Here is a 12,153-nt window from a genome sequence, read left to right as displayed (position 1 = left end):
CCTCCCCCCCCCCCATTCCATGTTCCCGTAGAATCCTTCATATCCCCATCGAAACCTAGTGAGCTTCAAAATCTCTTAGCTTGGCACTAATGGCTTCTCAACAAATACTACAAAACAAATACAAGAAGAAGTAATTCTAGTATCAGATATGCCGAGAAGCTGCAGGTGAGGAAAGCCGAGAAAGAAAACATTACTGACGGGTCAAGACGTAGACCAACATCTGCGCCGTCTTAGATTCTCATTTCCACGGAGTGTGTAGGGTTGGAAGCACAGGCCACTTGGTGCCTAAATTCACTCATGTCTTCTGATGAAAGCTTTCCCAAAGGAACACAGCTCATCCTCATCGTGCTCCTAGTTCATCAGAGGTGACAGACAGGGACTCATTTGCCCCATTTAACAAAGGATAAGACTACGCTGCTTGCCCAGAAAGCCGACCAGAGGAGGGCGAGTCAGATCTGGGCTGCACGTGTCCGTGTTGCTCACGGCAGCAGGCTCTGTCTTCCAGAGCAGAGTCAGACAACAGAGCACTGGACGCATGCAGCACGCTCAGGCTAACATTCCTGCAGCAACGCCTTTTCAACTGTATTTCACACAATGCTTATTACGGTACCCATTAAAGTCTTGCTAGTAATTGAAAAAATTATATATGTGCAATGAGCATGAGTTATTGTTAACAGAAGAACCTTAACTTTTGCATCTCCTGACTTTTTACTTTTAGCTTGTACCTTAACCTTGCATTTTTGTGGGGTTCTTTACATTTTATATGGAGGTGTAAAGTCACATTTGAGATATAATTCCATTAGCCATACAAGCAACTTCATAAGGCTATTATGTTGCATCAACTTTTTCTGTAAAAATAAATTGTTAAGGATATTATTCCTGGAACAGAATAAATTCTTGGAATTACTGAGTAACTTATGTACCGTACCACTGTTCCAAGAACACATTACTTATTTTATCATGACAAAGTAAAGTTATTAATCTTCTGGCTTCCATTTCAACAATGAGAAATGCCGTGAGATACAGAGACACCTGCATTACATTTCAGTTCAACTTTATATCATCCATAAACATCTCTGTTTTGGACACCTCATCCAAACAAATGCTCACAGCATACTCTATGCAGCATTCGATTTTATGAAACTATAAAAGTTCCTTGCTGTTAATTACAGAGACAAATGTCTCATCACACATTTGGTTACCAGATAGCATAATTAGTTTTCTCCATTAACCTTTCAGATATAAAATTTGATTTCTAAGTAAAAAAAAAAAATTGTAAAACCCTTGCAATTCAAATGATACAATATATTTGGACATGTTTGGGGAAAAATGCAATACTAAGAAAACAATTTTATGGATTCTAATTTACAAGGATACTGATTGTCTGGAATACTGAAAGGAAATCTGTCTAAACTTCTTAATGACTTTAAAATATATGATCAAATATGCATGTAATAAGCTGTCCTTTGTATAGAAAGGAGCTTCGGGAACCTGACCATGAATGGAATGTGCCCTTTGATCTCGCTCTGGGTATGGCGATGCGGCTGAGTGGGTCCACCTCGGCCTCTCATTTCTGCCACCTTCACACGGGCATCTGGGAGACAGCCAGCGAGGAAGGGTGTCTAGTCTAGAGCAATGCAATAGCATTTCTCTGCTCAAAGCTAACTGACCCCACAGCTGTGGCTTTCAGAGGACCACCTGCCAGCTGACATGTGTAGGGGGCATTTCCGATTGTCACAATGACTGGGGGGGTGCTCCTGACACATATGTACATTTATGTTGCCAACATTCAGCCCTCTTGTAACATGTGGGACAATCCTGCACAAGAAAACTGTCTTGCCACAACAGACTGTCCCACTCAGATCAGCTGATAATTGGCAGCAAATTGCATTTTTAACATGCTTTAAACATGGTACTCATTTGCTTATTCCAAAATAGTTATCGAGAATCGACTCTGTGTCAAGTATTGTATACTAGGAATATAGTCAATGGAGTGTTGCCCTGCAGGAATTCAAGCTGAGACTGGAGAAATGAAGGCTCAGACAGGCCGGCAGAGGTCGTGCCAGGCAGAACCCAGTGGAGCGGACTCCAGGCCCACCGACTGAGGCACCTGGGGAGCCTGCACAGCACGGTGTATCTGCAGGGTGCTGGGGGCAGGGCTGGTATACCACACAGGCGCAGAAGTGTGTCCTCTTTCGGGGTTAAACTTTAAGAGGGGGCCCTGCCATTAACATAATCAAAAAGGAAAAAGGAAAAAAAAAAAGAAATGAAAAATAAAGCTTCTATGGTCAGTGTTGACAAATTTTACTCTTGATATGTGAGGTCCAGTTAGCTACTAAGAAGGAAGTGTAAATTTTCACCCCTTGAAGCCAGGGCGGAACTTAGAGGCAAGAGTTGAATAATAAGGTTTCAAAGTGGCTGATTCCACCACTTTATTTTGAATTTAAAAGTGAACATCTCACTCATTCTCTGAGCACGTCCTGATGATTATTATGGGACCAGCGTGGTGGTGCTGGGCAGTGGGGACACAGAGATGATTCTCAGGGAGTTTACAGCCCGGTGGGGAGAGGGAGAAGTACACCAGCAACGCCCTTGCTGTGATGGCACCATGCCCTGGAGGCTGCGGAAGGAGAGGTGAGGGGAATCAGAGAAGACTGCCTGGAGGAAGTTACATCAACTTGAAGTCTTTAGGGAAAAGAGAAAGCCAAGCAAAGAAGAGGGAGGATGGTGCAAGTGTGAAATTCCAAGCAGAGGCATTTCTGTGGCTTCCGTGCAGCCACCAGGGTGAGAAAGTGCCTGGCCTCAAAGGCAAGGACGGATTCCTGTTGCAGGAATGAAAGCAGTCTGGTATGGCTGACGCCTGAGAGGTGGGAGGACAGCATCAGCAATTAGCTCCAACGAAACAGGTGGCAGTTCAAGCAGAGTCTTATTTGTCAGGCTTACGGGTCTCAATCCTAACCTGAAAGCCACAGACGATGACAAAGTTCAGGCAAGAAGCAATCCAAGTGGCCCAGCCCCTGGATAAATCTTTGCAGGGTCCACCACCCCCTGCCACGGCGCACGCACATTCGGGCACATTCGATTCCAGGTAGTGTTCTCTCCAGTAATCTGTGACTTATGAGAATAACAGAGTAGCTTTGTAAATGTCCTAGATCTATTTTTAACTTGGAGATGCAAAACACACTGTTCCAAAATCTTTATTTTATCTTATAGATGGCCATGTTATTTTCTTCCAAAAGTAAAAATCCATATTCCCATGGGAACCAGAGAGGCTAAATTGTTAATACATCTCCTTAGAGCCTGTCCTTCTTGGAGGGTTTGTGTTTTTTGTTTCTTTAATGATTTGGTCATGATCAGAGTGGGAACAGCAAATGACCACAATGCATGGTACATTTTACCCCGAGGGTGGTTCCTGAACCACACCAAGTCTCGCCGAGAAACAGAAAGCAACTTTTTCTCAGGACACGGAAGGGCGCTGGTGAGCGGGCACCGCGCGAGTGCTCCCTCACGGTGTGACACGCACCAAGGCCTGCTGTTGAATGCTTAGCTTTTGATTTTCCTGAAATTTAGGTAGGAAAACTTGCTTCCTTTGGAACCTGAGAACCAGACAACGCCAAAAATCAGTAGATAAACAGGTCAGTCCTCTCTTAAGCACCCTTAAGAGCGTGCGCTAATGTTACAGCACAATACAGAGCCAGCGGAGCACAGACTATTTCTGTTTTGATTTTCAGCATATCGCTGGCTTTTGTATGTGAGGTCTTCTCCTTTTTGGTCTTTTCTAGATCTGAAGGGAAAAAAAAGATTTCAAGTTGTTCCTCACAAATCAACATCAGAAATTCCAAATTTCTGTGCTACTTGAATATGCTATAAAAGATTCTTCCAGTTAAATGTGGCATATTTTAGTTTCGCTCACTAAATGACTCCAACATCTCAACAGAGTGGTATATTTTAAAGCAACTCTGCAGGGGCGCCTGGGTGGCTCAGTCAGTGAAGCGTCCGCCTTCGGCTCAGGTCATGATCCCAGGGTCCTGGGATCGAGCCCTGAGTCGGGTTCCCTGCTCAGCGGGGAGCCTGCTTCTCCCTCTGCCCCTCCCCCGGCTTGCACGTGCACACTCACTTGTTCTCTCTCAAATAAATAACTAAAATCTTCAAAAAAATAAAGCAACTCTTCATCGGTCTATACGACAGTGTCTAACACGTTCACGCACTTAGATATTTGAGTACCTATCATCTGGGTGCCTATTATGAACACAACACCGTGCTGGGTGCTTCAAAGGATACGAAAAAGAATCCAGGTCACGCTTGCTCTGTGATCTTACAATTTACATGAGGAGAGATGGTCCAAATAAACAACCACAATTCAGTGTGGTTAATTGTTCAGGTTTGGGGGTGATGGGGGTGTCTACAGGGTAACTTATAGCACAAAAGAGCCGTGTACAAAATAAGTAGGTATTGGGAAGTATGTGGTAAGTGCCATAAAAGAGTGATGTTATTATTTCAGAAGAATATTTAAATCCTATTTCAGAAGGAGAAGGGACAAGGGAATAATAAAAATAAGAATACAGCATTGCATTTCCTGCTTTGAAAAAGTGTTTCGTCATGTAGGGTTTCCTATATGCTGTGGGGGAACCTGCTGGGGAGGTCAGGGCCAACATTACTATTCTATTACGGAAGACAAAACCCCTCAAGAGTTGTGTGCAAGGTGTTATTAACTGTTAACCTGAGATTCAAACCAAGGTTTTCTGACTTTAAACCTGGCTTCTCTCTACTGTGCTAGACAAACTGAGAAGGCCTCCAGGCCTAGGTAATGTTTGAATTGGGCTTTAGAAACCAATGGGAGATAGGATTGTAATAGATGGAGTCTGGAAACAGGCTAAGACATGGGAGCGCCTGGAGAGAACAGGCTGGCGAGAGGCACACACACGGGCAGGGCAAGGTGCTCCGGGAAGGAATGCAAAGAGACCAGGCTGACACAAGCACATGTTTTTAGTAGGAAAAAGAGGGAGATAAAGGTGAGCTAGAAGCAGACAACCAACAGCAAAGGGAGGAGGAGAGGGGGCCTGGCTTTCTCAGAGGCCGCATGGCAGGGCAGCAACAACGTGAGAGCCCTGTCCACAGCCAGGCTCTCATCTGCGAGCTCTCTGACCTTGGGCAAACTGACATTTCCAAAGACCCCTATTTTTCATTTAAAAATGGAAATAACAATACTTCTCCAGTACCGGAAGTGCCCTGCAACCACAGATGTTCAACCAATTTTACTTCCTTTCTTCCCAAGTGGGTTCTAGGCTCTGCCCAGTCGAAGCGTCTGCCCACCCCTCCCTTCTACCGCCAGACGGTGCCCCCTCTCACATCTGGAGCCCCGCTCTGCCGGGGAAAGGGTGAGGAGTTACACACCCAGCTCAGCCCGTGTGGGCAGAAGGGCAGAGGCAGGCAGGACAGCCGGCAGCCCTGACATGGTGAAAGAGTGCAGAACCGGACATCGAAAGATCTGATTTTAAAGCATGCTCAACTACTAATTACCGTGCGCCCTTGCGCAAATCACTTTCACCTCCGAGCTCAGCTTCCTGTCTGTATAACAGATATAACACCTGCCTCGTGGTGTAGTTGTGATAGGAGCTAAATGATTAATCCAAGTATGCGACAGGCCGAACTGCAAACACCTCCCGAACATTAGGCAGTGAGTAATATCTGAGAGTGTCTAAGTCTGTGTCTACAGTTATAGATGCACATTTACAAGCGCGCTTCTGTTCAAGGAAACCATCAGTGTTCACGAGTCTCCAAGAGGCTCTCTTAAACTTGACTTTGCTTACAATTGTTTTGGAAGCCGGTTGCGGACTTAGAGGATGAGCAGGTCTACTTTAAGTGCTGTAGGAAACCTTAGAAACTCCTCAGACCAGGGGTTTTTCCATGGTGACGAGGGCACCCTAAAAGCTGTGCAGATGCCCGCAGAGGTGGGTTGGCAGAGGTGGGATGTGTCACACGGAGGCCTGGGATAACATGCAAAGTTCTTACCATGGTGCCTGGCACACAGCCAGCTCCCCCAAAATGACACCTACAATAATTGGCCACGTTTTTAACCCCAAGAAACACTCAGGCCCACTCAGACCTTCATGTTATTTGAGGTTGCTTCTCACTCATGGACCCAGCCACAGGTGAGGTGACACATCAGGGGCCCCTTCCCTCTTGGGAAGAAACAGGAAGCAGGCAAGACCCAGGCCGCCCGACTCGAGGTGAAGAGCATCCCCCATCTAACACGTGCACCTGCCCACTTCTCCGGGGAGGAGGTTTACATGGTCGTGAGAGGCTGTCTCCCTAGTCTGGAAAAGTGGGTAGGATTATTTGAGTGTATCATCTTTGAGGAGACTCTGGGGACCCTGGTGGGGGCAGCTGTCATCAGCAAAGCCCCTGGAAAAGATTTCAAAATTCGGAATCTCGACCCTGCTCAAGTGGCATGGCTACTATCGATAGGCTGCTCTTTGTCTTCTGAAAGCCGTGTAACAGAACTGAGTGTCAAAAGGAACTAGAACAGGGCCAGGGCCTGGCATGTAATTGGAGCTCAATAAATATTCGTCGAATGAATAAATGAATGAGTCCGAACACCTGAAAAACAGACATGTTCCAAACTTATCTATTATGACAGCACATCTAAAGTAAAACCCAATGTTGCAAAAGGGATTTTATCAAATGTCTGTACTACTGTTACCAGTAATAAACTCGCCGTCTCACTAAAATATTTTCCAAAAAGTGCCTTACTATGCCAGGTAAGGTCTCCTGATGATCCTTGAATTGTCTGGCCCAACATGGTAGAGGGGAAGATTTCTGGACAGGAGCTGTGGGTCTCCTCCAGATTCCACTATTTATGAGCAAGCTGCTTTACTCTGAGCCTCAGTTCCATCCTCTAGGTAATGGGACTAAGAACACCGACCCCAGTGACCTTACAGGAATAAAGTAAAACTCACAGGATGACAGGCATGAAAGCAGAATCACTTAACGCCTGATTCTAATGACACTTACCTCTCTGCTGTAGCTTATGGCACAACAACCTGGAATCTTCTCCAGCTCCCCTCTGCCTATCCAAATCTTCCCCAAATTCGAGGTCTAGCCTTTCCAGAGCTCTCCACTTGACCCTACATTTGATCCTTCCCTTCCAAGGCTGCTTTTGCTCGTTGCTCTAATGGTCGTATTGGTCAGTTAATTATCGTTCACACAGAGAGGCAGGCAGCGGGGTATTTCCAGCCCACGCAGATGTGCACTGGGATCCCAGCTATGGCACTTGCTACTTGAGAGGCCTCTGGCAGGCAACCAAACATCTAACTAAGTCTCGTGTACAAAATGGGGATGATAATGACTTACAGATTCGCTGTGAGAGGTAAATGAGATCATTCATGTGAGGTACTCAGGTCAACACCGTGCACACAGACGGTGCCCAATGACTGAGCTGTTACGATTATTGAATATTGCTCCTTAACTGTGTTCTGAACTTGTCCTATCTCCCCCAACTGGATTTAATCTTTGAGAACAAGGTCTCTGTCCTTTCCATTTCTTTGGTTACCCCCAACCCCACTCCCATTCCAGAAAAGCCCTGAGTGCATAGTCTTTTCTCAAAAAAGATCCATTGAATTGATTAAAACAAATTGTTGTTTTTCTCCAAACAGGGCTCAAATTTTTATTGTAGCCCATCGCAGCCAGCCTGACAATGTCAATGTCCACAGGGCAAAGTAACCTCTTCTGGCCCTATTATCACATTAAAAATGTGTGAGTAACTCCCAAAGCACTCAGCCCAGCCAGTCACACGACTGAGCTACCCTACCATGTTGGATATTAGTCAACAGCCTAAAAATATTCCAGAGAAATAGATTTCATGTGGGAACTCTCCCAAAACCCGGAGCGCTCACTGTCTTTTCCTGAGACATGAACTTTAGTCTTATAGGTACAGATGGTATTAAAGATAATATGTATGTCTGAACACAGAAAATCCTATACATCATCATACGGGCCATGTTTTAGGGCTAGATTATAGATGAAACAGTTCTGGTGTTTTGTTAACAAACTCCCTTGGATGTCATAAACCTCACACAGAATTCTACACCCTAGCAAGTCACATTATGGATAGACTCTAGCAATTTATAAAACAAACATGCTTTAAATCTACACTTTGAGAACAGTACCTATAAACTAAAAATGCCTGTTTTAGAACATCGTCAACAACCAAATTCTTAATTTCCTATGTTTTCAGTGACTATTCCCAATTGCTCTAGAAATTATGTTAGTGTAATCATTCGCTCCTCCAGTTTTTAAAAAAACTGACCTGGAAATCACAAAGTAAAAATGTTCTTTGCGAACCATATCCCACTTCCCCCAGAATGAGTAAGACTGAGAAGTAAGCCAGGCACGTTTGCACTGTTCAATCTTTTGTCTCTTGATGTCTGAGGACTTCCTGACCAGTAACTTGGAAAGCTTATCCTGACCCTGGTCTTCCGCTGATGTTCTGTTATCTTCCTGGACCCGAGCTGGGAAAAACGAAAGCAGCGGCATGTGTCCCCTTCAAACATTTGCATTTGACTGAATTCTGAGCACTAGCATTTTCCTGTTCTTCATCCCCCTGCTCTGTCCGACCCAGAATTACCTCACTGTATAGCATCCTTACTGTTTTCCAAATACACAGCAGAACGGGGGAAAAGGCCTGCTTTGTTGAAGAATAACTCAACCAAGGACATGATGTTCCATTTTTATGATAAATGTAAATTTTCTACTAATAGGCAAATTCCTCATTTCCAATGACTAAGTCAAGTGGTACTTAGATACAGAATTCCAACCAATCAAGTTCAGGGAACTGAAAATACAGAATTCCAACTGATTAAGGAACTGAAGAGAGTACAATCCAAGAATATTCTCTTTGTGGGTCGCAGCATTTCACTTGGCTATTAACTTTCTGGTGTTTGGTGCTCTTAACCGTAAACAGGTGCCGAGAGTAGTTGCCAGCCTCTCAGTGACAGTCTCCACTTGGACGCAAAGATCTATGTGCCTTCAGTGGTCGCTTTTGTAAGAAACGCTGATACTTCCCTCCTGTGTTACCTCTATCAAGTATCCGTTTTGATTTCTTGGTTCTTCGCAACCCACCATTTCTCTCGCTCAGAGCCAAAGTGTTGGGATTTGCAGCACTACGCACATGGGCTTGAGCAGCAATCCTACTTCTTTCAGCCCTCGATTCTCCCCGGAGAGCTGGCAAAGCTGGCCCTGGCTTTTCTATCACTCTTGCCCCGACTGTCTCCCGCTTCCTGCTCCCTTGCCGTGCGGCACCCAGCTCTCACCCTACGACCCGGGGTGGCGGAGGTGTTCAGGATGGGCAAGGTGGAAGCCACATGCCGCTGTTTACTCCTTACTCCTACTTCTACTTTTTGGGTACTTCACTCTCAGTGGCAAAATCGCCACTTGTTTGATTTTGGGTTCGTGGTCTGCAAATAACAAACTGCACATGCAAGCTCCCTCATGTAAGGCATTTGTACCAAAAGCTGCACTTGGAGAGAGCAGCGATGTTTCTGGCTACCTACTTCTTCCTCATGCAGCCACCCTTGTCGGATGGTCGCCCAGACGCTGCTTTTGCTCAGCTCGTCCCAGAGATGAGCGGGCAATGACAATGGTAAGAGTAAAGCATGGCGAGTCTCTCTGACCACAAATATCGGGGTGAAATGCACACAAGTCCAGGAAAATGATAGCTCGTGCTCTCAAGAGGTGGTTAGGCGGACAATCACACTTTGATTTTCCTTACGCTTTTTGACTGTAGATTTAATTTAATTTTGACATGGCAGGATTAGCAACCAGGCCACAGAGGTGAAGGGACGTTATAATAAGACAGCATATTAATCCTCTATCCCACCCAAGGCAGAAGCAAAACCAAACAAATAGCAGCTTCCTGGAAATTGAATTTCTGTTATCCAGATGTCAAAGATGTAATACCCCAATTACACAAACTATTGCCAGTGAAGCATGCCAGCGAATATGCAATGTAAATGGGGTGAGCACAGAGCGACAAAACCTGCACAGTCAGCATCTGGCTCTGGGAGTGAGTGATAATTAGCACTGTGTGTAGACACTAATAAACATTTATGTCTGAAATTACAACTTTTAGCAATGTTAATAAGGGATATATTGGCAATCTGTAAAATAAAAGGTCTTGAAAAGAATGTCATACATTAAGCAATGGCAGACATTTCCCGTTCTGGCACAATCTTTTTTTTTTTTTTCCCTTCCCCCTAATTGCAAATGGCCACACTGTTTTGCTGAGAAATTAATTGACATAGGAACCTACCTAAATAAATGGGTTGTGTCTCTTTGGCCTCCCCATTAACATCGTTGCTGAATTCTGAGATCTTATACACCTCATGGTGATAATCTGGGATGAGAAAACAGCCAAAAATTAAAATTCTAATGACCCGCAAGTTATGAATAAACAATAAAAACTAGTCTCTCATTATATATAAGATGTAGAATCTATACTTTAAAGTATAAATATAATTTCCAAGAACTTGATTAATCACCGACTGTAGTCCCTAATAATCCCTAAAACTTCGCTTACTCTGAAGAAGTACACAAACTTGAAATATTACTTTGACTTTAGAAAACAGCTTTGCTGATCACATGGTTTTCACAGTAAATTTGGCCCAGAGATGCCAATTACTAGGCCTCTTTGCTTTCAGATGACAAGTATGTTTTAAGGGAAAGAAAAACCTTGCCCCATCATAGGCCAGGGAGTGACTCCAAAATTATCTCCACAACCCATTTCCACGAGTACAGTATATCAATAGCGTGCTTTAGGGTAACCCGACACTCAGTTTTCTCAGTTTACCCAGCAAAATCCCAGCCTTTAAGCAGCTTACCGGAAAGCACACACGAAAAATACTGATTTGTTATTTCAAATATAGTACAGTCTAGATAAGAAAGCAAGATCCTCGTCTTTCACACAATCTTTTGCATTCAGCTACTGCACTTTAATATGCAATAGTGTATTTGCTAAAAATGCACCTGCAGAGCAGAGAGAAGAATCAGACCCATAATTTAAAAGGAAAAAAAAAAGGAAAAAGAAAAACTTGCTATGTCAGTCAAACTTTAAAACACAGTACTTTACGAGCTTCCTTCTTCTCTACGGAGGCTCCTGGGCTTGCCAATGGTCTATTTCTAAAAAGTAGGATCGCCTAGGTAAGAAAACAGAGGTTCCTTCTTAACTAACAGCCATTCCCTTTTTTGTGGCTTGAGACCTGACAGGACAAGGTCTACAAAACTACTCTCACTTTTCAGATGAAGTAGTAAGTTCCCTGAGGTCATAAATAAGAAACCAGCCTACATTCCTGAATGAATCAATAGACCAGCAGGCCAGTCACGTATGGAGAGATTTTTAAAGTACAAATGACTGAGTAATCCACACACAGAAAGGGGAAGAGCCAAATATTTTGAATACGTAAAACTATTTCAGGCCTCTTTCATTAAACAGTATCCAAACTAAATCAGGGGAAACAGATATGAGCAGATCTTCAAAATGTCTATAATCAAACCATTTTCAGGCTAGCTGAAAGCAGGCTTTATTGAATCTACATCATAGTTAGCTCAGCTTAGCTTGAAAAGCTCTATTACTTGGAATCACCCTCTAATTTTCATCAGCTCCCATGTGACTTCCCCAGGTTAGTGAAACAATCGCCTTGCTCTCTACTCTGATGCCAGTGCTAGATAAAACAACAGAGGAAAAGGGGACAGGTTCTGTGGTTTGGTTTTGACCTCAAGTTGATTCAAAGAAGATATTTAAACAAGGTGATTCTAAACTCAATATCAGGACTTAGGACATAAGGACGAAAAAAGTCACCTGCCTCTCATTTAAGGTGACACAATGCATTTTAATAGACATATTTTTGTGTCTGCTCTTATCTTAAGTTCTCGTCGTCTCTGACAAAGTCCAGTCAGGAAAATAAAGACTCTGACAAGTAACTGAACGCAGAGAAGGCAATTCAACTTTCCCCTCCCCTGATAAAATAGACCCAAGCCCCAAGACCGCGGTGTACACCTGTTAAATCGTCAGGAACCGACTGGAATTTTTTTTTTTTAAATAAGGATACTTTTCTGACCGATAAGTGATCTATTCCAAAACAGCTTTCCAACCCAAAT

At 43.9% G+C, this 12,153-nt stretch overlaps 1 protein-coding gene across 15 annotated transcripts in view; it reads right to left on the bottom strand.

Annotated features, from left to right (window-relative positions):
• The window catches only part of BEND7 (BEN domain containing 7), a 91,750-nt gene that overhangs the window by 78,604 nt on the left and 993 nt on the right, over window positions 1-12,153 (bottom strand). For 13 of the 15 annotated variants that reach the window (XM_057304599.1, XM_026479055.4, XM_026479056.4 and 10 more), the window contains exon 2: window positions 10,310-10,393. The exons of the other annotated variants lie outside the window; for them this stretch is intronic. Coding sequence is in view for 12 of the 13 variants with exons in the window: in XM_026479055.4 (XP_026334840.1) it covers window positions 10,310-10,393 (84 nt within the window). In the remaining variant the exon portion in view is untranslated. The remainder of the gene's footprint in view (window positions 1-10,309; window positions 10,394-12,153) is intronic. 15 annotated transcript variants of the gene reach the window in all.

This window comes from Ursus arctos, unplaced genomic scaffold, assembly GCF_023065955.2.
Source record: "Ursus arctos isolate Adak ecotype North America unplaced genomic scaffold, UrsArc2.0 scaffold_30, whole genome shotgun sequence".
NCBI classification, from domain to species: Eukaryota; Metazoa; Chordata; class Mammalia; order Carnivora; family Ursidae; genus Ursus; species Ursus arctos.
This window is presented reverse-complemented; position numbering and strand designations above follow the sequence as displayed.